Source organism: Liolophura sinensis, chromosome 13 (genome assembly GCF_032854445.1).
Source record: "Liolophura sinensis isolate JHLJ2023 chromosome 13, CUHK_Ljap_v2, whole genome shotgun sequence".
NCBI lineage: Eukaryota > Metazoa > Mollusca > Polyplacophora > Chitonida > Chitonidae > Liolophura > Liolophura sinensis.
The window spans coordinates 18,904,512-18,930,750 of record NC_088307.1 but is presented as its reverse complement, the minus strand read 5'-3'; the positions used below and the strand labels follow the sequence as shown (position 1 = coordinate 18,930,750).

General features: G+C 38.2%; 1 protein-coding gene across 2 annotated transcripts in view; it reads right to left on the bottom strand.

Moving 5' to 3' along the window:
• Positions 1-26,239, bottom strand: part of LOC135480530 (protein SCAI-like) — a 28,065-nt gene continuing 1,826 nt past the window's right edge. The window contains exons 3-15 of one of the 2 annotated variants that reach the window (XM_064760383.1): positions 16,267-16,353; positions 14,631-14,729; positions 11,137-11,233; positions 10,533-10,631; positions 10,059-10,211; positions 7,312-7,434; positions 5,471-5,669; positions 4,760-4,856; positions 4,192-4,273; positions 3,017-3,089; positions 2,202-2,375; positions 1,476-1,576; positions 1-445 (exon numbers count right to left, since the gene is read on the bottom strand). In XM_064760383.1, the coding sequence (XP_064616453.1) occupies positions 287-445; positions 1,476-1,576; positions 2,202-2,375; positions 3,017-3,089; positions 4,192-4,273; positions 4,760-4,856; positions 5,471-5,669; positions 7,312-7,434; positions 10,059-10,211; positions 10,533-10,631; positions 11,137-11,233; positions 14,631-14,729; positions 16,267-16,353 (1,543 nt within the window). In that variant the 3' untranslated portion in view covers positions 1-286. The remainder of the gene's footprint in view (positions 446-1,475; positions 1,577-2,201; positions 2,376-3,016; positions 3,090-4,191; positions 4,274-4,759; positions 4,857-5,470; positions 5,670-7,311; positions 7,435-10,058; positions 10,212-10,532; positions 10,632-11,136; positions 11,234-14,630; positions 14,730-16,266; positions 16,354-26,239) is intronic. The other variant, XM_064760384.1, reaches the window with a different exon arrangement.

The window sequence follows — 26,239 nt, the reverse complement described above, 5'->3', positions numbered from 1 at the left end:
GGTAGTCGGGACATGCTTTAGTTATCGATATCGTTTTGTTGTTGTTGCTGTGGTTTTGAGATCAATATTGCATGGCCAAGACATATTCTCATGATCATCAAAACCATTACTGCCATCGGTGGTCGTGTTGTTGTTGATGCTTTGGTTAATTTTCCTTGCTGGAGTGTTGTCTGACTCACGCCATGACCATGCAGTACGTTGTTGTTGTTGTTGTTGTACACGCGGCCTTGTGAACCTTAAATCCATACTATACTGCCTAGACAAACTCCGGCGAGAACTGTTGTTGTCATGACGACGTATGCATGTCCGCCTCCCCCGGCTCGGAGAACAGTCCCCTCACATCTAGCGTGTTGGCCAAATCCAGCACGATCTTAACGAGGCTTGGGTGTTCCAGAATTTCATCGGTGGGTAGGGCAGGGTGGGACAGAGGATAGTAGACGGTACCCTGGGTTGGTGTGAGTTAAAAAAAAAACAGAAAAAACACACATGCTGTTAGCGTTAGCCCTAGTCCACTGAATTTGTGAACAAATAATAAAATAATGAATTCCAAAAAAATAATACATTCCAAAAATATAACAAAAAAGATTTTTTAACCAATGGTACATTGATTTGTAGTGGGATACAGTATATGAAGTGGGCATACATTTATATGACAAGATTTTGGCTCTTTAATATCCCGTTCACACAGGCGAAGTTAAGTCAGTTTACATACAAAAGTGGCTTTAAGCCTGTTTAATCTGACTCGTGTGAATGCAAACAGGAGAGTTTAATTCTGGTTGCCCTGCTAGAGACATGGCTGTGCACCAGTTTCAGGTCATGAGCCAGTTTATCTTTTGACATCAGTTTGTCATGTGAATGGTAACTGGATTAAATGCCCTCGGTACATGGAGGTCAGGATGACATTGCAATTACTAAACTGGCCTAAATGTCACCGTGTGAACAGACAAATGCCTGAACTGGCTTAACACCTGCTTGTGAGAACGCACACAATTTTACAATTAGCTTTGATTTCAACTTTAAACCGGTTCAGATTAGATCTGAATTAAATTTTGGCCGTGTGAATGGGGTATAGAGTAGCAATCTGAACAAATGTCCCCCAGAGCCTATACTCAAGAATTTTCAGTTATACGATGGTGATCAGTAATGTGGATGGGGGGAAATCACAGCATTGGGGGGAAACCACAGCATCAGGGGGAAAACCACAGCGTCAGAGGTAAAACCATCAACCTTTGGCAAATTACTGACAAACTTTTCACAAGTGACTTATATATATGTACACCACATTTGTGGAAGTCACATGTCCTATTAATGAATGTAAGACTGCACAACTGGCCACAGGAGCACAGTCTACCGCTTATCATCACCTAAGGCGCACTAAAAGTGAGAGAGGGAAAATCTATAAATTCCCCGTCCAAAGCCGGGCTTGAACCCACATCTCACGAGTGCTAGTGAGCCAGGTGAGATAGTATTATTACCTTGAAGCCACGATGGTTTATAAGCACACAATAACACAGGACAAATCTTAACAGCAGAAGACGGAGGAAGTCATCGCCAAAAAACTGCATGAAGGCATGGTCTGCAATACAAAAGAAAGATTTCTTTAATTAATTAATCCCGGCAGAGCCTGGGAGAGACCCACGACCATCCGCAGGTTGCTGGCAGACCTTCCCATGTACAGTCAGAGAGGAAGCCAGCATAAGCTGGGCTTGAACTCTCAGCGGCCACATTGGTGAGAGGCTCCTGGGTCATTACGCTGCGCTAGCGCGCTAACCAATTGAGCCACGGATTCCCCACAACAGAAAAAGGATGTATAGTACTGCGTAAGTCAGGCTGAACATTCTGTAGACAAACACTGACTTAGTTTTTTAGACAACCACTGACCCAGTATTCCAGAAATGGGGAACTCGTAAAACTCCTTCCCGCCTGTATCAAGACAGTTCAAAGCTGTCAACTCATTTGTTCTTTCCTTTATTATGTCACAATTCTTGGTTTATGTATGCTCATAAAACATATATGAAGTACACACACACTGCAACGTCGCAGAAGAAAACAATGCATTCTACTGACCTTCTATGTAGCTCTTTCCCGAGTCTCCCATTCACCCACTATACTAAATATCACATCTATTTTGTTAAAACTCCTGTACTGACCTAGTTTCCTACACAACTACTGACGTATTATGCTAAAACTGATGTACTGACCTAATTTTCTGGACCTGGCGAAGAGTTTGCTGGCCTCACTCATGAACTTGTCTATATGACCTTGACACTTGTCCCACATGAGGATGGGAATCTCAATGATATTACAGATGTAGCAGAAGGCAGTCAGGGGGCTGTGAAGGAACAAGGTAAACAGGTTTCCCTTCTGGTGTTGGTCTGCAAACAGAAACAAAAATAGTGACAAAAACATTTAGTGATGAAGGTGAAGACATTTAGAGATGGAGGTGCAGGTGAAGCCAGTAAGTGATGAAGGTGATGCCATTTAGTGATGAAGGTGAAGACATTTAGCGATGAAGGTGCACATGAAGACATTTAGTGATGAAGGTGCAGGTGAAGACATTTAGTGATGAAGGTGCAGGTGAAGACATTCAGTGATGAAGGTGCAGGTGAAGACATTTAGTGACAAAGTGAAGACATTTAGTGATGAATGTGAAGACATTTAGGGACGAAAGTGAACACATTCAGAGATGAAGGTGCAGGTGGATATATTTAGTGACAAAAGTGAAGACATTTAGTGATGAAGGTGAGACATTTAATGATGAAAGTAAAGCTGGAAACATTTTGGGATCAAGGTGAAGACATTTTGGGATCAAGGTGAAGACATTTTGGGATCAAGGTGAAAACATTTGAAGATATTTGTAAAAGTCTGTAGCAGTCCACTGTAGCAATATTCTTATCTGAATATAAGTTATAAGCCATACCTGAAAATGGCCAGGTATATGGGTAGAATGTCCCGAGTAACAGTTACAATCAAACAATACAACTTACAAGAACTAAAATCAATAAACCCATGTTACCTTGTAGCGTTGTGGGAGTCTGCTCTGGGGACAACAAACACACAACTGGCTGGCCAAACAGGTTGGGAAAATTCTGTAAAAATAGGTCAAATCACATAGAAATGTGTTATTAATAAGCATTTAAGAACAGAATTTATTATAAATTTATACATTTTATTTGATTGATGCTGTTGTCAAGAATATTTTACTTATACAACAGCGGCCACCATTATGGTGCGAGGAAAAACCAAGTATAGAATTTGCAAAACAATCTCAAATATGGTTGAACATGTACACTGTAAGTTGGGGAAAAAATGCTCAGGAAATGAACAACAGACCAAATCATGATGTGCAGGCAATCAAAATTCTAATGAACAACACACCACATTATGACATGCAGGCAATCAAAATTCTTTATAATGAACAACAGACCAATTCATGATGTGCAGGCCATCCAAATTTTAATGAACCACAGACCAAATCTTGACATGCAAACAATCCAAATTATAATGAACAACAGACCAAATGCTGATATGCAGGGCGTCCAAGTTAAAATGAACAACAGACCAAATACTGATATGCAGGCAATCCAACTTATAATGAACGAAAAACCAAATTATGATGCGCAGTAGACAACAATGTAACATATAATGCAAAGATTTAATGTGGAAAACTCATACTAGGCCAGTTAATTAAATAAAATATTTATTTATTTGACTTTTTGATATTTAATGCTGTTAGGCTTTTCCACTTACATGACAGATGTAAGGTTTATGGGTGGGATGGAATCAAGCAGTGCACAAGGAAAACCAGTGAACATATCATAACGTCCGTGCCGGAAGGACACCGGTTTTATCCTGCAACCTCTATTGGTCCAGGGCTAAAGTGCTTTCGGCTTAATAGAATTTTTCTGTCTCTTTTTTTTCCCAATTGGTGATTTCCTCTGTACTCAAGAATATTTCACTTCTATCACAATGGCCAGCTTTATGGTGTGAGGAAACTGGGCAGACCGGAGAAAAACCTACTACCATCTGCAGGGTGCTGGCAGACATTCCCATGGAGAGGAAGCCAGCTTGAGCTGGACAATGATGACACTTGGGTGAGGCTCTTGGATGCTGCTTTAGAACACTAGCCCATTGGTGACGGAACTCCCCCAAAACCCCCACCCCCATTAATACAACAGAGGTTACTCTTACCTGGAAGGATGAACTATTATCACTGTCAATGATGAGGAATAAGGGTTTTCTGGTGTAAGGATAAAGGTCACCGGGGTGAAGACTGCAACATGAACATCAAACATGTGACTGAATGATCTTCAATTTTATGGTTTATACCAAAATTCTGGTTTAACTTGATAGAAAATTAAATTAATTATTCTACTTTGAATTAAGCAGATTTATCATGTGAAAACTCACGGTTATGAAGCATCAAGAAAAAAAAATGAAAAGTTATGCTTTTTAAACTTCATCAATGCATATAAACATTTGGAAAATTTGCTGTCTTTTCTTTTAATATATTCTTATTCCTCAGCCTTTCTGCAGATGAAAGAGCAACTTTCAGTGCAATTTATGAACAATTATAATTTCATTTTGGAGACAAAACCACATTGGTTGGATTGGCCAATTTTCAAGCTCCACATAAAGTATAATTTTATCCATCTACACAGAATAATGTCCTCAGAATCTGCTTGAATGAGCACCTTGCAAACATGCAATAAATTACAGTAAATGAAGAGAGTAGACCTGGTGAGAGCAAGGTACATACCAGTGGTGCTCTTTAAGACTACCAGGCCGCTTGCCTTTGTTGTTGAACTCCAAATCTCGCCTGCTATTTGTGACAACTCCTCCAAGGTCATAGGCAGCTGAAAACAATCAAATGTAAAGTGACTGTATCACACAGAAGTCATACATATCAACCTTAACTGCACAGCACAATCACCCAGGAGCATCTTACCAATGCAATCACTGAGAATTCAAGTCCAGCTCATGCTGGCTTTCTCTCTGGCCGTACGTGGAAAGTTCTGTCAGCAACCTGCGAATGGTTGTGGGTTTCCCCAGGCTCTGCCCAGTCTCCTCCCACCTTAATGCTGGCCACCACCGTACAAGTGAAGAATTCTTGTGTGCAGCACAAAACACCAATCAAATAAAGAAATAAATAAACCTTCATTATCAAAACCGCTTTGACATTACAGTTTTAACCTTGCAATAACTTCAGCTTTTAATGCGAGTCCACCAAGAAAGGCATGTGAAAACGTACTGTAATTCACCCGAAGTTTAGCATTTTTCAACCGACACAGTTTTATTGATTCATCCAACTTATAGGGCCACTTAGCTTTTTTTGCTGAAGTGTGATTGATGTTTCATAAGAAAACTTTAGTATTAGGATCATAAGTTTTTTTTAGGCCTTTATGTGCTTCTAAAAGTCAAACGTCAAACTTTAGGTGAAATACGGTATTTTGTGGCTCCTTAAACTTACCATCATCCGTGTGTTTGGCGTTACCATGACAACCATCAGCAGATATGTACAGCAACATTGCACCATTGGGTGGGAGCTCTTTGAAGCCGGAGGCAAGAAAGGTGTTGAGTTGACCGTAGGTGGGTTTGTATAATAGATACTTGTGGGGATTCTCTCGTCTTGATAACCGGTCACCATTTTCCTGGAAAAGCTGTAAAGACTAAAACGCGGGAATTTCATCAATATACTACAATATATGTACATGTAATACACTTCACCAAGAAAAACTGTTCATTCAAACTTTATTTTGAATGAACAATCTGATACCCAGAGTAATCATTCCAATATTTAAATATTTATTTGATTGGGATTTTACACCGTACTAGAAAACATTTCATTTATACGACAACGCCTTGCACTACGATGAGATGAAACCGGACACAGCCAACTGGAAATCCATGACCATCCGCAGGTTGCTGACAGACCTTCCGACATAGAGGAAGTCATTTTGAGCTGGACTTGAACTCACAGCCACCACATTGGTGAAAGGTTCCTGGGTATTTGTACTTCGCTAGCACGTTAACCACTAGGCCATGGAGGTCTCATCATTCCAATATTTTTGATACTTAAAGCCTCTCAGGATGGTCCTGGGTTTCCTCTGAGCGATGCTTGGTTTCCTCTAATAAAAATGCTGGCTGTCGTCGCACATGTATAAGTGAAATATGTAATGGAGAAAAAAAAAAAAAGAGATTCAACGAGACACGATAGCTCCGAGTCGATTCTTTTAGGAAAGTACTGTTGCGAGTGCTTTCTCCGTCTTAAACAAGAGTGACTAACAATATTCATGTACCGGAGTGACTTTCTACTCCACTCATATGATAGGTGGAGTAAATATTTGACAGTAATTGTCCTATTTTAATCAGTGAATTTGAACTGTATAAGAAACTTTATTACCGTCTTTTTATGTAACATGTTCGTGAGTTTATATGCGGTTGCTTTATACAAGCAGACCAAGTTAAATTGTGTTGGATATCTAAGTCCGTGTTTCATGGATCTTTGAACACATGCACTAACTGAGCAAACAGCATCATGGTAGAACATGCTATGGCACTTGCATGGCAAAGGCCGTCGTTTGCAAGAGTGTCTAATGCAAGGCTGGGATTGCATTCTGCATTATTTCACCATGTAATGCTGATTTTGGTGTCTCTGTACACTAAGTTCTCCGTCATACTGTAATTTTCAGAATAAGAATGTACACTATCTGTAGTTTCCTTAAAAAGAACCTACAGTTTGACAATAGGGCGACATCAGAACTCTTGAAACAGAAACACTAATCAAATGAACACATAAATCTAAAGGCAGGAGGTATCTGATCAGATTCCCCTACATCCCCTGACCCTGTTTCCTCAACTTTCCCCCTGAGGATTTCAACAACATGTGCTGCTCAGCTGGTCAAAAAGTTCGACGAATTACGATACTAAACACAGAGCTGAATGTATTAACATCAATGTTGACTATTACAGCAGTACTACCCTACACCAACAGATGAATTTCACAATTTCACGAAACCCGAGATGTTGGCAAAAGGCAGCCACAAACAGAGACTTCAGATATTTGAATTTATACAGCAGATTCAGTTTCACATTAAAACTTGATTTTCTAAGCGATTTGGCTTCTTAGCTCTTGGTATACACAGTAAAACACATGCCAGAAAATTTTGTCAAAAAATTCCATTCTGTCTATGCATATTATACCACAGTTAATCACATTGCACCAGGTGAATATGTCTCAAAAATCATGCATCTGTCAAAATCTGACAACATGAGCCATTTGTTGACCCATTGATAAGTCTATTTTCTTACAAAAGGTTGTTTGCCCGGGGCTGGGGATGTGTCGTAGATCTGTGTGGACAAATCCTCCTGTGGTTCTCTCTCTAACGTCTGTAACATGCGGAACATGTCCAGGGTCAGCTCACTGAACTTCACCTGAGGAAAATACAAATACACAAGATTAGTGTCAGCTCACTGAACTTCACCTGAGGAAAATACAAATACACAAGATTAGTGTCAGCTCACTGAACTTCACCTGGGAAAACACAAATACACAAGATTAGTGTCAGCTCACTGAACTTCACCTGGGAAAACACAAATACACAACATTATTGTCAGCTCACTGAACTTCACCTGGGAAAATACAAATACACAACATTATTGTCAGCTCACTGAACTTCACCTGGGAAAACACAAATACACAACATTATTGTCAGCTCACTGAACTTCACCTGGGAAAATACAAATACACACCATTTACACAAGATTAGTGTCAGCTCACTGAACTTCACCTGGGAAAACACAAATACACAACATTATTGTCAGCTCACTGAACTTCACCTGGGAAAATACAAATACACACCATTAGTGTCAGTTCACTGAACTTCACCTGGGAAAACACAAATACACAAGATTAGTGTCAGTTCACTGAACTTCACCTGAGGAAAATACAAATACACAACCTTTATGTCAGCTCACTGAACTTCACCTGGGAAAATACAAATACACAACATTAGTGTCAGCTCACTGAACTTCACCTGGGGAATTAAACACAAATACACAAGATTAGTGTCAGTTGGCTGAACTTCACCTGGGGAAAATACAAATACACAAGATTTGTGTCAGCTCACTGAACTTCACCTGGGAAAACACAAATACACAACATTAGTATCAGTTTGCTGAACTTCACCTGGGGAAAATACAAATACACAACATTAGTGTCAGCTCACTGAACTTCACCTGGGAAAATACAAATACACAGGATTAGTGTCAGCTCACTGAACTTCACCTGGGGAATTAAACACAAATACACAAGATTAGTGTCAGTTGGCTGAACTTCACCTGGGGAAAATACAAATACACAACATTAATGTCAGCTCACTGAACTTCACCTGGGGAAAATACAAATACACAACATTAGTGTCAGCTCACTGAACTTCACCTGGGGAAAATACAAATACACAACATTAATGTCAGCTCACTGAACTTCACCTGGGGAAAATACAAATACACAACATTAATGTCAGCTCACTGAACTTCACCTGGGGAAAATACAAATACACAACATTAGTGTCAGTTCACTGAACTTCACCTGGGGAATTAAACACAAATACACAAGATTAGTGTCAGTTGGCTGAACTTCACCTGGGAAAACACAAATACACACCATTAGTGTCAGTTTGCTGAACTTCACCTGAGGAAAATACAAATACACAACCTTTGTGTCAGCTCACTGAACTTCACCTGGGAAAACACAAATACACAACATTAGTGTCAGTTTGCTGAACTTCACCTGGGGAAAATACAAATACACAAGATTTGTGTCAGCTCACTGAACTTCACCTGGGAAAATACAAATACACAGGATTAGTGTCAGCTCACTGAACTTCACCTGGGGAAAATACAAATACACAACATTAATGTCAGCTCACTGAACTTCACCTGGGGAAAATACAAATACACAACATTAGTGTCAGTTCACTGAACTTCACCTGGGGAAAACAAAAATACACAAGATTAGTGTCAGCTCACTGAACTTCACCTGGGAAAACACAAATACACAACCTTATTGTCAGCTCACTGAACTTCACCTGGGAAAATACAAGTACACAACATACGTGTCACCTGGCTGAACTTCACCTGGAAAAAATACAAATACACAGGATTAGTGTCAGTTCACTGAACTTCACCTGGGAAAATACAAATACACAAGATTAGTGTCAGCTTGCTGAACTTCACCTGAGGAAAATAAACACAAATACACAAGATTAGCGTCAGCTCAGTGAGCTTCACCTGGGGAAAATACAAATACACTAGGTTAGTGTCAGTTCACTGAATTTCAACTGGAAAAAATACACAAAAACAAACAGGATTGGTGTCAGCTCACTGAACTTCACCAGACAGAAATACACACACATACACAAGATTAGTATCAACTCAATGAACTTCACCTTGCAAAAATACACACAAATATACAGGGCTAGTATTAGCTCACTGAATTTCAACTGGGAAAAATACACAAAAATAAATAAGATTGGTGTCAGCTCATTAAACTTCATCTGACAAAAATACACACGAATACACAGAATTAGTGTCAGTTCACTGAGCTTCAACTGGGAAAAATACACACAAATACACAGGATTAGTGTCAGTTCACTGAGCTTTACCTGACACATACACATATAGACATGATTAGTGTTGTAAATGTAACAATATAATATTGCCACTCATACCCCAAACATTTATGGGTTAAAAGGCAAAACGGGTTCGCGGAACAAAAGCGAAAACAGCTGTGTTCTCGGGTTGTAGAGATAACTTGTGCCCGACTGACCAAAACTGATAAAATGGCAATGCTTTACATGTTCTCAATGTTGATTTTGATACAATAACTGAATTTCCCCAATGTAGCATCACAAAGACCAAACGTTATGCTCTTTAAACTTTATCAATGCATATTCATGTATACATTTAGTCAGGTGTTGTCAGCTCTTTTAAGTTTGTACCCAAAGAGGTTGTACGATTGGCTATTGGGTCTGAGATACACACAGCAAGGTATATACCTGTTCGTGACAGTTTCCCACAATGAGGATCTCCTGCAGGGTTAAGTACATGGGTGTGCCCTTCTCCAGGGGTGGGGTATTCAAGGGCGTCAGACGATAAGACAACACCACTGGGGAAGAGTCCACGTCTACCACACTCAGCATCCCATCAGCCTGTCGACAGAAATGGTACAAAAGAATCAAAATGACATCAGAATCAAAGTGACATCAGAATCAAAATGACGAATCAATTTATCCCAATGTTACAGGTGCAGTGTCAGTATTTTCCCTCTCAAATCTATTTTATTCTGCCACACAGAATAACGAGCAAAAAATTTTACAAGATGTAAAGAGGGTGTAGAATCTGGCTATGGCAATACAAAAAAATATGATATATTATGTAGAAAACAAATCATAAAACATGCTGGCAGTTCTAATCATTGATTCTTACAAGAAGAAATCAATAATAATGTAGTTGTCAATTTGTTCACTTGCCTCAATAAAAGCCTTGATCTCCGCCAGTACTAGATTCCATTCCATTTGGTCCTCTGGCTCATATGTTGTTGTGTAATCATCAATCTGTTTGGCCAATTCCTGATATGTGCAACAGCAACAAACCAACATAAGAGGTAAGCTTTCCTCAAGCAAAACAGATTTCCTAAGGCCCAATTCTCAGGTAAAACAGATTTCCTAAGGCCCAATTCTCAGATGAATCAGATTTCCCAAGGCCCAATTCTTAGGTAAAGTAGAATTCCTAAGGCCCAATTCTCAGGTAAACACATTTCTTCGAGCCCAATACTCAGGTAAAGCAGAATCCTAAGGCCCAATTCTCAGGTAAAGCAGATTTGCTATGTCCCAATTCTCAGGTCTAACAGATTTCCTAGGGCCCAATTCTAAGGTCAAACAGATTTTTTAAGGCCCATTTCTGAGCTGAAGAAGATTTCCTAAGGCCCAATTCTCAGGTAATGCAGATTTTCCTTTGACTAGTTGAATTTAACAGTCAATATGACAAACAGCACTGTTTGTACACAGCTTTATATGAATCAATGTATATAATGGGACAACTATACCTTCTTTCAAAGAGTTACTAAAAACTTACCCTCACTAAGTCTCTGACTAGTTTCATTTTCTTCAGTAACAAGCACACCACAATGAAGCGGGCGTAATAGCGTAGTTTCTTCACCATCAGGTCTGGTCTGTCACAACACAGCGGAAAGACTCTGATTCATTGTAACAGATTGTCTAATCAAAACATTTACCTGAACTCTGATGAGCCATGTATGGTAGCAGGAGTTTATTTATTTATTTATTTATTTGATTGGTGTTTTACGCCGTACTCAAGAATATTTCACTTATACGACGGCGGCCAGCATTATGGTGGGAGGAAACTAAGCAAAGCCCAGGGGGAAACCCACGACCATCTGCAGGTTGCTGGCAGACGTTCCCAATTACAACCGGAGAGGAAGCCAGCATGAGCTGGAGGAGTTAAAATTACAGCACAATTAATACAGTAAAAGCAAAAATATCTATCACAATATGGTTATTTTGGTGCAAGAAAGGAATTTATTTTCAATCCTTTACATGTTTATTTATCAGAACACACGCTGCTTTTTTTTCATCATAATGAAGAATATATGTAGGTAAGTCTAGAAGATTAGGAGTCTGTCATTCCGTGTTTTTACCTTCAAACATAAAACTCATCATTTTTACCATTATCATATTTCGCTCAATTAACTGTTGCTAGATTCGGTCCACACAGGAAACCAGTAAAAGTCAGATGAAACTTGTAACAGTTATGGGGAAACCTGGTAAAGTCCAGGGGGAAACCACCCTATCTTTCACAGCACCATAAAAGTTCCTCATATAAATCCAGAAAGGCCTATATTAAAATTTTCATCACTTTTCTTCTGGACTAAAGTGTTTCCAGAGGCAACACTTTAGACCACTCCTCCAGAATCAAATAATTTTCACTCATTCAAGCTAAAACCTAACTATTAAATGAAGATGCTATAAGCCATATAGTCTATACATACCGTAAGCAAACAAACAGAAACTGACTGAACCAAAGCAAAGTTAGCAACCAATGCATATGCATGAATCATAAAGGGAACAGGGTCCATTTTCATACAGAGTGCGAGTGAGTGCTTGGGGTTTAACGTCGTTCTTAACAATTATTCAGTCACATGACGAAGGAATCATTAAAGTGCATGTAATGTGCCTCCTTGCTGCAGGACGGATTTCCACCGCTCTTCTATCTAGTGCTGCTTCACTGAGACGACACACCGAAGGCAAGTAAGCCGCCCCGCCTGAGCCATTATACTGATACGGGTCAACCTGTCACTGCGCTATCCCCTTCATGGTGAACGAGGAAGTTACAACTACCTCTTTTTAAAGTTTTAGGTGTGACTCAAACAAGGATTGACCCTGGATCTACCGCTCCCGAAGCGGACACTTTATCAACTGTGCTATCGGGGCCAGTCATTTTCACAAAGGTGTTGTACACGTATGATAACCACACACATAGGACAATGGTATGGAAAAACTGACTGACAAATGCACAATAAAAACATGTTGTAAGCCAAAATGCAAAAGACCTGCAGACAGATGTTTGATGATGATTACTGTTAGTAAAGCTTCTGTCAAATCACAAACCTGGGTAGAACCGAGTCACTTCGCCCCAGAAAATAGTCCCGGGAAATGTCATTGGTATCTCTGGAGCTCCTGGAATCTTTTCTTTTTAGTAGGCAGGTGTGGGTTAGACAGAATAAAGGTTAGTGGGGTTAAGAAAGGTGGTAAACACAGGCGCACAGAGTGATCTCCCTTTGGAAGCCAATCAAACCCTTCCAAGTTAAGTGTAATAGTTGTTTTGAGTGTGCATGGTAGGGATTTCTTTGCTGTGGGACAAACAAAACCATTCGGCCATGTTAAAGCAATATCACCCAGGCAGTCACACACAAATTTTGCATATTTCGTGACACCTGAGGCCATTTTAAGTCAAAAAAAAACTAATAAAAAAAAATTCAAAAGAAAAAAAGCTGAATCCTGGGCAGTCGTTCAAGTCTGTATTAGGCTGTATAAGCATAAATGGTCATGTGCCTTTGTTTATCCTTCTTATCACCCGTTCTGCGCAGGATCCCAAACACCAACTTTAAGATTATATAATGCTTGAATGACTTTCAAAGGGAGATCACTCCGAGAAGCTGTGGTGATAAATGAATACCATCAGGAAGTGAACTTGAAGGACAACAGCAACAACAACAGACCTGCTCTTCAGACACAGGCTAGACAACTCAGTTAGCAATATCATATGGAAAAGAAGTTAGTGTAAAATAATAAATGGTTGAAATCTAAGGTGAGCCTTGTGGGTGACATTTTTATTGCTGAGATTCACAGGGACTGGGGGCCTTCGTGGCCGTAGGGAGTAGCACGCCAGTTCAGCACAATGACTCAGGAGCCTCTCACTGTGGTGGCTATGAGTTCAAGTCCAACTCATGCTGGCTTCCTCTCTGCCCAACTGTGGGAAGGTCTGCCAGCAACCTGTGGATGGTTGTGAGCTTCCCCCAGGCTCGGCCTAGAATCCTACCACCATAATGATGGCCGTCGTCATATAAGTGAAAAATTCTTGAATACGTCATAAACACCAATCAAATAAAATAAATAAATAAATTCTTAACATTTAAACTTGGCCAATGTAAATACTGGTATGGTAAATAAGTGTATTATGTATGTAGTGTGCACAAATCAACACTGAAGCGCTATTATGGCTATAAATACAATGAAGAAAGGCTTGTGATATCATTGACACTCAACACCATCAAAATGGCCTACACAGCCCACCTTAGAATGGAAATATTTTGAACGTATTTTAATTCATGTAGTTTGTACAAAAACACTTCCAACTAAATTTAAGATCCAGTTTTCAGCACTGTGACTGATGATGAGAATGTTGTTGTTGTTGTTATCCTTCGTTTTATGTTAGAATGATATTAGCAGGAATCCCAGTTTTCTAACACTTGTATAACTAACATATGTTGTGATCCTTCAACTTCATCTTCCACAAAATTTATTTTAAAAACATCTTTTAGTTAGAGCATGTAATTCCTGTGACAACAACAGACTTGGAACCTCTGAGGCCACCAGGCTTGGTGTTGATCGAAATACATATATGGTTGTCCTATTTCAAAGAACTAAGTAAAGTAGTGATGATATAGAAAATGTCTGTGTAAAAAGAAATAGTGGGAATAAATTTGAAAGCAAAGTCATTCCATTTTTAAGTAGGATTCTGTTCGGAAAAAGTGAAAAAAAATCCTAACACCTAAAATCCTAAAAGTTGCTCCGCAGAAAAAGTGGTAACATCAAAAACTTCATGGACAGACAATATCATACCATAATATTATCACTATTAATAACAACAGATAAAAAAGCTGTAGACTTTGCGCTGAGTACCTAAAACCCGACAGACATGAAACTATTATATAATGGTTGTAGGCGGGGAAAGATATTAGTGCTACCAACCCATTTGGGGCTAAATCCAGATTAACAAAGGGATTAAAATGAAATAATGTAGCTACGCAGATAACATCGCTGACATACCTGTCATCTTTAGCTGCTTTGGAGTAGTACGCTCTCATTCGAATAGCGGCATAAAACGAATAAGATTCGTTCAGATAATTAGTCTCGCTGGTACGTAGGCTGCAACAACAACAACAAGATTATATATACAGTATATATATATACATTTAAAGCACTCAAGGACTAGAGAATTGAGAAGCCCTGAGTAAGTTTCTCTAGTGCCCTACTTCTGTTATTTAGCAAAGCCCTGCTGTTTTTAAGTGGGGAACTTTATGCAGAGATATGCTCTGGATGAAAACAAATGCCAGTGATTAATCTCTTTGTGGACTTCAACAGCATTTGAGACATTGCTCTTCTAGACTGTTTTGCTGGGAGAAAAATTATCGATTGACCTAACATCTTGACAAACACATACATACACTGCTGGAATGAACCCTTAGTAAGGTGGAACAGTAAGTCTTGTCCCATCCAGTCTTGTCCCATCCAATACCCACCCAAAGATAAGCAATGTATGCATGCACATTTCATCTGGCTCATATCTGCGAATGCAAAGCCTTAAAGCTGGAATGATTCACAATTTGTACAGAATCACACCATCATTTACAAGACATTTCTATGGTTTTATTTTTCTGAACAGGTTTTATTCTCCCTTATGGAGAATTTTTCACACATACACATCTGTGGTCAGAGAAAACCACCAACCTTTGGCAAATAACTGACAAACTTTCCCACATGTGACACACTGATCTTCACTGACAGACAATGATGTGCATGGCATAAATGTAAAAAGTAACTGATATCTCACAAAATTCATGGAAGACCACACAAATTATTCTATGATAGCTGTCAACAAATTATTGCCACCGAGGCTCCCAATACGAGCATAAATGGCAGAGAAGGCATCAAAATCCACTGTCTGGGATGGAACTGACACTTCATGTTTCCCAGACATTTGAAGATAATCATCTTAACACCTTGGCAATGATGCGCCTTTTACAAGTAAGCTCTTCCTGGATGTGTACTAATCTGGCTTATATTTAATCCTACTGTGGCTTGTTATGGGGGACTCCGCTGTTCAAAAATGTATTAGCTAATACTGGTATTTATTTATTAATTTATTTGACTGCTGGTTTACATCATTCTCAGGGATATCTCAGTTATACGACAGTAGCCAGCATTGTGGTGGGAGGAAACCAAGCCGAGCCCGGAAGAAACCCAGGACCATTCACAGGTTGCCTTACTTGTCTTGATCTCACAACAACCGCGTTGGTGAGAGGCTCCTGGTTCATTGCCGCACGCTGGTGTGCTAACCTCCACGGCCACGAATCCCCCTAATACTGGTATTAAGTCATATTTTACATATAACATTTTAGCCAAATTCAGCAGCCGAATGCAGTTGTTCTTGAAAGTATAAGACCAGAAGATTCACTTCATATATAATATACTTCTGAGAAATTATTTTTGGGCAAAGCACAAAATTGTATACTTGGCTTAAAGTTAAATCTGGTACTAAGTTCCGCTAAAAGGTAGTAACACCAGTTGATTTTTTAATTTTTTTTATTTTGTTTCCTTGTTGTTTCTTTTCTTCTAACCTATTCAATTTCATGTACAGGTAGTTCACATTTTCAGACAAGAACTCTATACAAAGTGTACATACTAATAGTGGTAGTAAAGTTGTCCTATCTTTGATGCAATCTCCCCAATCTGCCATCGCTTAAGTCCATACTTTCCATCAAGCACAGGCCTGCAAACAAGATCAAAATTATTTATTTATTTATTTATTTGATTGTTGTTTTACGCCGTACTCAAGGATATTTCACTTATACGACGGAGACCAGCATTATGGTGGGAGGAAACCGGGCAGGGCCCGGTGGAAACCCACAACCATCCACAGGTTGCTGGCAGACCTAGATCAAAATTATATATCAAGTCAAATTCAACACCGCTGGATTTGAACCCATATTGCCATCCATTGAAAGCATTACTTATTGCACTTAAATGTATAACTTTTCAAGAAAAGCAACTTAACTGGTATTGTGTGACCAATGACTATGAAATGTCACTTGACTCCCTTTATCTTTAGATGATGGTTTGGAATGTTCAATGATGCAAGGGTCAGAATGTACGGTATTTTCAGCTCTTGAAAATGATGAGCTCAACAAAAAGTGCGGTCATCGAACACGAAGTAAAGGTGGCAAATGTATTAGATTTCATTTACCAGAAGGCAAAGCAACATGGAAGTTTATAAAATATAACAACCATCCAGGAGTTCAAAATTATGAAAATTTGCACGATACAAAAATCATCTTTATGACGACTTGTGCACAATTTGAGGTCATCATTTTTATTTTGAGCTCTTAAAAACAAGCGAATGATCAAACACTTTGACCACTGTAATGTAAGGTCAGGATCATAAACACGATCATGATCATGTTGCTATGGTAACCACATCTTACCAGTACCTTACCGAGATCGTATTGCTTCCTTAGGTTATAATTCATTGATCTATTTTATGACAAAGTAGGATGCATTTACATCTGTTGTTCTTCAATCTCTGTTCACTGGAGGGGTGGTGGAGGGGGTGGAGGGGTGGAGAGGTGGGGGGGGGGGGGGGGGGGGTAACACTGAACACGCAGTAAATGTTCCTACCTAGTTTAAAGGAGAAGAAAATTTAAATATCAATCAAATACCATCGAAAAGAGTATGCATTTGCTCGCACGTGCATGCCATAAAAAAATTCTCATATGTACCTCAAGTTGATAAATCATAAATAAAGTCCGTGCCAACATCCTCTGCGGGTGATTCAATATTGCCTAAGAACTAGTCCTGAAGTCTTCTGTGTTAGGAGGAGAATTGCTGTCGAATTTCCTGTAGAACTCTTCTTTCCAGAAGGTAGCGAACAGTAGAGTTCATTTTCCGCTTGATGATCAGGAAACCGGAATGTTGGACGTAGGTTCCGAATTTACGCGAACAAGCTGGCAGTTTTAACGACTCACAATGGCTGAGAGGGAACACACCCCCAGCATAAATTACAGGGTGTTAAAAATGGAGGACGCGATTGACTCAGCGATTTATGCCAGCTTTGCCGTTTTCAGGCTTTACGTGCATGGCGAGGAAAAAATCGCAAAATTATGCAGCAGGCACCACCAGATAGAAAAAAAAATGTGCTTTTTTCAACCTATAGTGTCGTGTTTTTAAGTTTTCTTCTCCTTTAATACTGGAACTGTAAAAGGCTATCATTGAAAATATGTTCTTTGGGCATTACCTATGGGCGCCTTCAATAAATGCCCTACTCTTAAAGCTTTTATTACCCTAATACCTCTACTTTTTTGCATATGAAAGAGCAACTTTCAGTGCAATGCATGCACATTTTTAATTTTTTTTGGAAACAAAACTGCATTGACTGCCCAGACTCCTTTAAGACTAGTAGAGAGTCACCATTATATTCACAGCCACATGTACGTATATGAATACCTCAGAGCAGGTGGTGTAAAGTTTAATGCAGACAAGATTAACAAAACCTAAACGGCCAGCTGGCAGCCTTGATACTAACCGACAAATAAAGACAGGGTAGTGATGAACTGAATGAAATATACACTTGTACCTTAATTAAATATTCATTTTAAATCCCTGATGGGTTCATGGACAAGCTGTTAGCAAATTTGTGACATTTCCCAATAATGCGGATGGCACCCCCGCTGGCCTATTTTCTATACACTTGTACACAGGCCAAAGTGAGTCTGAACGTAGCAGTTGTAGTCAGCACTATTCAGATACATACATCCAGTAGGGTAATATTAGGACGTTTGGGTATCTTGGGGCAGATTTGAAATTAGCTCAACAATTATAAAACATGCCCTGCCCAAACGTGTACATTAGGCTTCAGGTGTTCTGAGAGAGGTGGAGGGAGAAACCAGGAAACGTTATCTAGCTCTGGGCTTGAATTTGTTATTACGTAAAAGAAAAATCAGTTTTTATATATAAAGTTGTTCGTTAAAAAAAAAAAAAATTTTTAAGGTCCCTTGAATGTAAACAGCTTGATTTTTCTTCGCCAATAAATGAAGTTTGGGGAAAAGCTGCTTACCACACAGGTTTGAGCTCATGTTGAAATTCTTCGTAATTCGGATATATTTCAGCTAACTACTACATGCACATACACCGTTTTTCAGCCACTGGCCAAGAGCATCTGAAGTTCCACGCCTTTGCCCTATAGTTGTAATCAAGTCAATTCAAATGCTCTTTTGGTGGATGTTCTACTAAGCAGACCTGTTTTAATACACAAACAAGCCAAAGTATGGTCAAAAAATTGCCATTTTCAGTCAGCTGCATAAATACCTGTGACGAATTAAATCTGAAAATTATGCATTAAAAGCTTGTCAGAGGCAAAAAGAAAGAAGCAAACAGAAATATCTCCCCCCCCCCCCCAAAAAGTCAACAAAAACTACTGCCATCCACAACCAAACACTGTGTTCTGACTTTCAACTTAACTCGCTAAGTATCCTAAATGACCCTAAATTTCGTCAATGACTAATTTGCCAATTTTTCCTGATTCCGAGAGTTACGAATTTAAAAAGGTGTTTTGAAGTTTGCTTGGATAATGGGTTCATGTTCCACTGTTGAAAGGTTCAGCTCCAAAAACAAATATTTCGTGACATTTACTTGCCTCTAAAATGCACTTTTGTTTGTGACATTTTAGGTCGTTTAGGGTATACTGACAATTACGTTTCCATTTCAATTATACGAATTACGTGTCCAGGAAGTGCAATTAAACATTAAGTCGCTCCATGTGTAGACATGACATCCCCCCCCCCCCCCCCCCCCCCCCACAGAAGATTCTGTGCATCCAGGCCCTTTTCACTAAGAGAATGGCCCATATTAGAAGATATAAGGCCCAATGTTAAAAGAAAGGATGTCCACAATTTAGCCCAGTTCCCTCCCACCAGAATGCTGGCCTTTGTTGGACAAGTGAGAGATTCTTGGGTGCGCTGTAAGACACCAATCAAATAAATAAATAAATACATAAACAGAATAAAAAAACTTGACAGTCAGATAGATATTACAACTGATTTATACAGGGACAGATAACAAACGTAAAAGTACATGGTTTAAACCAACATTTTGCACCAAAACTGGTATACCCAAAAGAATTCACCTGCACAGCCTTTTAGTAAACCTAAACCCACTCACAAATTTTTTTTTCTTAACTCGACCCCTGTATCCTGCGACATTGTGCATGCTGTACATGTACAATTTGTCACGCATAGCACCTTTAATATACATGAACTTACAATCAATTCCTTTTAATCTGATCACGGAAAACTGCTGCTTAGCTCAGCGTTTGTCAATTCAACTCTGAAATGGCGATCTAAATAATTCATCCATGTCTAGATTTAGCACCCATGATTTAGCAGGTGTCTCTGTGATGCTATTAACAATCTCAGTGTTCAGCAGGACTTGGTTTGGGATTCTGAATGAGTTGTAACAGTAAATACACACCCAACTCTGGGGATATGTCAATTTCTAAAGTTTGGCCTGTAATCTGCAATTTCAGCAAGGCAAAAAAAAAAGACACATTTGATGCCAACATTTAAATGAGAAATTAAAGAAATTAATCTTTAACAAAAAAAATTTTCAAAATGTTAAGTGGTCCTATAACGTGGATGACACAATCAGAATCCAACAAAATGCGACACTTGAAAAATGCTTAAATTTATGTGAAACACAGTACACGTAACTACATGTTCAGTCAGTAATGTTCATTCAGACATCCCAATTTCTACACGAAAACTGATACTCTAATTTTTGCAAGGTCTAACTGTAAGGTGTTTATTCAAGCATATTCTGAAGGCATTATTCTGTGTAGACGGATAAAATTATACTTTTTGTGAAGCCTTGAAACTTGCCAGGGTACATTTAGATTTAAATTCATATTTGGACAATGTTAACTTCATACACTTAACCTTGCAGAGACCGTGCAAAGTACTCAAATTTTGCTGGTGGAATTCGCATGTACGAAAGGTGTTATTCTTGTATATTCTGAAGGCATTATTCTGAGTAGACTGATAAAATTATACTTTTTGTGAAGACCTGAAAATGGCCTATCCAACCAACATAGTTTTGTCTCTGAAATCAAATTAAAAATGTGCATATATTGCACTAAGAGTTACTCTTTAATATGTGAAAAGATTGAGGAATTTTGCTAATATACAGGGTGGAGCAAAAGTCTGGACCCATAGGCAATTTACTATATAACAATTTACAGTTTACCATAAGTGTTCGAACTGACTTCCACCTTCCTCCAAACACTTTCTTACTCAGGAGACACATGATCTCTGCACATTTCGAAGTATTGTTTGTTTGTTTGTTTGTTTATTCACCAATATAATATACTAAACATAAGATTTATATAAACATACAGAAACATACTCGCGGGAGTAAAGCTCCGTGAAACTTGCTCTATCCTATTAACATACAATATGTAAATATTACAGGCATGTGAACTACTGTGATTTATAAACATGGTGATTATCTGTTCCTGTGAAAAAAAAAAAAAGTAAATAAATAAATAATATATACAGGTGCTTATGGTAACGACTATAAAGTATATTATTGTGTGTTAGACTAAACGGAGAATAAGTGCTGCAGGATATACGATATCAGTTTAGATTTGAATAAGGAAATTGACTGAATATTGCGTAAGTATGAAGGGAGTTTGTTCCATTCCCGAGGGCCAGTCACTTGAATTGAACGATAGGACAGATTACTTTTAAAGGGGGTTCGATACAGATCTAATGGCCGAGGTGTTGTGCCGTAGTGACATATGTCAATGTTTTTAATAATGTAATTAGTAAAGCTAGGTGGTTATACTTCAGGGTGATGGAAAAATTAATGCAACATCATATTAATAGAAAAAATGTTCAATTCAGATAAGGGCAGAATTTCAACAGCACAAAAAAATGGCTTTTTGTGTTCTAGGGACCTAGACAGTCACAATTCGAATAGCGCGTTTTTGCAATATTTGCAGATGTTGCAAGTGAGACTTATACGTGTTTGTCCACAAAATATTCCCTTATGAAAAATAGGGGTAGATCAAAGGATAAAAAGTGTTTTTTATTCACTGAATCCTGAAAGTTGTTTAATATACCTAGATTCCTCGAGACCTTTTTACGAATACAATCTATGTGTGACGTCCAATTTAGCTTTTCGTTAAACATAAAACAAAGCAATTTGAACTCCCTGACTCGTTAACATCTGTCCCAGAACCGTCAAGGGAACAGTAATTTGTGGTCTATGTCAACTCGTGGGCGAGATTAACATATACTTTGTTTTGTTACCATTTAGTGAAAGGTGGTTTGCACAGAACCAAGTGTTCAGCTTTCCTAGCTTGTAAGATGAAGTCGTGATAGCCTCATCGACATTTTCACAGGAATAAGTTGTGCTAGTATCGTCCGCAAAGATTATGATATTCAGAACGTCTGTTACTTTCGATATGTCATTTATATATAATGGGAATAGGATTGGTCCCAGAATCAACCAGTATAGAGTTATTCCCTCTTATGGTTTCAATTTCGTGTGTGATGTTATCTTTTAATGCTTGTAATGTTCTTGGTTTGTTAGCATAAATCACAACTGCCTATGGGTCCAGACTTTTGCTCCACCATGTATACTTGGAGTATGCTTCCTATCTTAAACTAGAAACTTTCAACAGAACTGTCCTGAAAAGCATCTTTTATGCCTGGAATATGTAAATACCATTTACATATGTATTATTTATTTGATAAGATTATTGTAATTACGTTGCATAAGGATTTACATTGCATAAGGATTTACGTTGCATAAGGATTTACGTTGCATAAGGATTTACATTACATTTAGAATCAAGAGTAACGTACCAGTTCTCGTCTAAGGCCATGATTTAAAAAAAAAAAATGCTGACTGGGATAAGCTGTCAATTAAACCCTCAAAAAAGGGCCCTACTCTGGATTTTTCTACTTTTTCTTTCAATGTTAATTCTTTAAAATTTCTATCATTTTTAATAACCTAAACTTTAAATAAAAAAAACAGCCCTACCATTTTTCTCTTTTTTATTTTTTTATTATTTTTTTTTTGGTTGAGTTATACCAAACGAATTCATTTTAGGGATGGCCTGAAATAACCTGCTAGTCCCAATCTAATATAACCTTTACTACTACTACTGATATCAAATTTCAAATAAGTAATAAATGCATTGGATCAGTTATTCTGGTTTTCATTTCAGAACCTGTTTAACATTCATTATCTATCCCATATATGAAAACAGCTTTATGATATATATGCAAATCTTTTAAAGGCCTGGAATATTCCAACATTTCCAATCTAACATGATTACCATAAAATCCATATTAAAGAGGCGCTTGCCGATCTGTATTGCATCATAATATCCCAGTTAAAAGCTCGGGTACATACACCTACAGTATATACTAGTGTATGTATACATACGAAGGAAGGCATGCTGCGTTGCCATGGCAACAACTACCTTGATGCCGTGACAATGTCAAATGTAGTGACAAGACAATGAATGTTGTGGCACTAAAAGCCGAAATTAATCAAATGTGGTGTCAGACAATCGCCCAGCCTCACAGAATTTAACAATGTGCATACAGTGTGTGTGCAAGTTACACTACAGACAGGCACTGTCTATGTACGCGTAATTGTAGTAAAACTATATGTGCTCTGTGGGCCTCTACAAAATGGACAAACATGTAGTCTATCCTATTTCCCCAACCTTTTCACAAATAAAATAGCAACTTTCAGTGCAATTTATGCACACTTATCCAATCAAATTTTAGCTGTAGCCCAAATAATTACCTTTCACAAAACTTCAGTCTCATCTGTGCACAAGTCATCATTTAAAATCCGGAATAAATTTCCTAAATGTCGCATTATAACTTTTTCAAATTTACAATTCAATCTACCCTAATTCCTCAACCTTTTAACACATGGGCTACAGCTAAAATTTGAATGGATTACTGCTGATAAACTTTAATAGGCCAAAAATCATAAGTAAAACCACTTTAAATATTTATTAAATGTGATGACAACACAGTATTTTGAGTCATTTTTAGACCGGTGATGTCTAATAAACTGCAATAAATACCGCAATCATTGGATTCATGTTTTTGTATGCAATTCTGCTGAAGCCATGGTGCTAGAAGGCCTGTATTAATAAAGTTGCCACCTTTTTAGCATTTAAATGAGCAGTTGGGAACTGATGTAAACTGGCAAGAGGCCAGATTTCACCGGGTTACTAGGGACTATTGATCAAGCTGATGCTGATGTTCTAGTTTCGCTCTCCATGTTGTAGTCCTTTGTTTTACATAATATGATCCAGCTTCAGCGGTTTGAGAAATTAGGATTGTTTGGGATAATGACCATTGAACAACACCCTCACGCTTTGTCTGTATATACTCCATCATAACACGCTAAATCATTATAGAGAACGTGTTTTTGCCCTAAAAATTCGCCCAACGAAAAACATTTTAAGATGCACATAAATGTCGTGAAATATTACCTGTGGTGTTATATGTATACTTGACCAGCAGAATATCATCCTACCTTGCTAAAAAAACAACAAACCTCAAAATACCTTTTTCAAAGCAATAGAGCTCCCAGAATGAAGCATATAAGAAACCTGAGCCATGGATAAAAGTCAAATACAGTTCAAGTTCTTGCACAGTGCCTTTGACACTTTTCGTACAAAGCATGTGCCTTGTAAGATTAACTTAAATAACTTGAAACTTTATTTTAGCTATGTTTAAAACACAGAGCTGCAACTTTAGTCATTAATCAGCATTAAAACTGTATGTACAAACACATGCACATTTCCTGTGTTAACACATGTACATAAACATTTCCTGTGTAAGCACATGTACATTTCTTGTGTAAACACATGTACATTTCCTATGTAAACACATGTACAAGTACATTTCTTGTGTAAACACATGTACATTTCCTATGTAAACACATGTACAAGTACATTTCTTGTGTAAACACATGTACCTTTCCTGTGTAAACACATGTACATGTACATTTCCTGTGTAAATACATGTACATGTACATGTACATTTCCTGTGTAAATACATGTACATGTACCTTTCCTGTGTAAACACATGTACATGTACATTTCCTGTGTAAATACATGTACATGTTCATTTCCTATGTAAATACATGTACATGTACATTTCCTGTGTAAAAACGTACATTTCCAGTGTCAACACATGTACATTTACTGTCTAAGCACATATCAACTCTTTCACTCTGCAGGTGTAAATGTACACTGGCTAACAAAAAAAAAACCAAAAAAGATGAGACAATGAAAATGAAAAAGTCAGGAAATATGGAGCATGGATCTCAACATATAATGTGAGCAAAGAAACGTTTCCTGATGATTTTCTCCATGGAGATTGTATACTAACTGCAAAATGTGTTCGGTGTATTTATGTACTTTTAGGCCACGTCCTGGGCCCTTTTGTCAGTTCTGGAGAGGGTTTGGGCTCCCAAACCGTTGGGCCCTACTAATTAAGCTGTTCTAATGATACTACATAAAATGATCAAAAACATGATAGTTTACCAATAAAAAGTTTACACAAATTTCTTTCATTCACAGACTTAAAAGCTCTCAGAAAGCATCATTTGAGTTGCATCTAATGCTGTACAGTGACAATGTCACCTCAAAGTTTGAGATCAGAAACTTCAGGGTTTTTTTTTACATAAGATATAGCCATGCTCTTATACACATAAATACCCTAATTGCTCTTTTTACACATGAAAGAGCAACATTTAGTGCCACACATGAACATTTTTAATTGGATTTAACAAAACTACATTGGTTGGGTTGGCCTATTTCAGGTCTTCACCAAAAGAGTAATTTTATCAGTCTACATAGAAAAATGCCTTCAGAATGTGCTTGAATAAACACCTTGCAAACATGCCAAAATGTTGAAGATTTACAGTAGCACAGATATGAGGTACAGTACCAGACCACCCAGAGCTGTTCATCTGACAATGGAAGCAGACATCATTTTCAACTTTAAGGCGAACAGTATTACCAACTCTGCGTCAGGATGGTCAGGCTGTATTCTAAATTTAATATTACATGACGTACCTTTTGTACTTGATATGGCAGTCTTGATTTCAAACATTACTTGTGCTTGGATCATTGGGTACTACATATGAAAACTTTCACTGCATAGTGCAGTGCGCTTAACACGCAGAACTTACATGTACTAAGCAGTGTAAAGATCCATACGCAGTAACACACTGTTATAAATAATATTTTATATAAAGTACTGCACAGCAAATGTTTGGTACCGTATAGCTTCTGGACACTAACGTAAGGATTCGTGAGTGCGCCATACCATACGGTCATTGACTGTACAGTATTCGACATGAAACTATCACACTGTCTAAGCAGTAGTATAAAACATCTGCAAAAGTTTGGTTTGAACCGCGTAGCATTGAGGTCCAATCAGATTAATCAGATGCCATACTTGGCGATATATTGGATCCTGAAGACCCGTAATTTTTTGTATTGTACAGTAGCAAAGAACGGTACATTGTAACTTAAAATGCTTAAGGCAACTGGAAGTCAA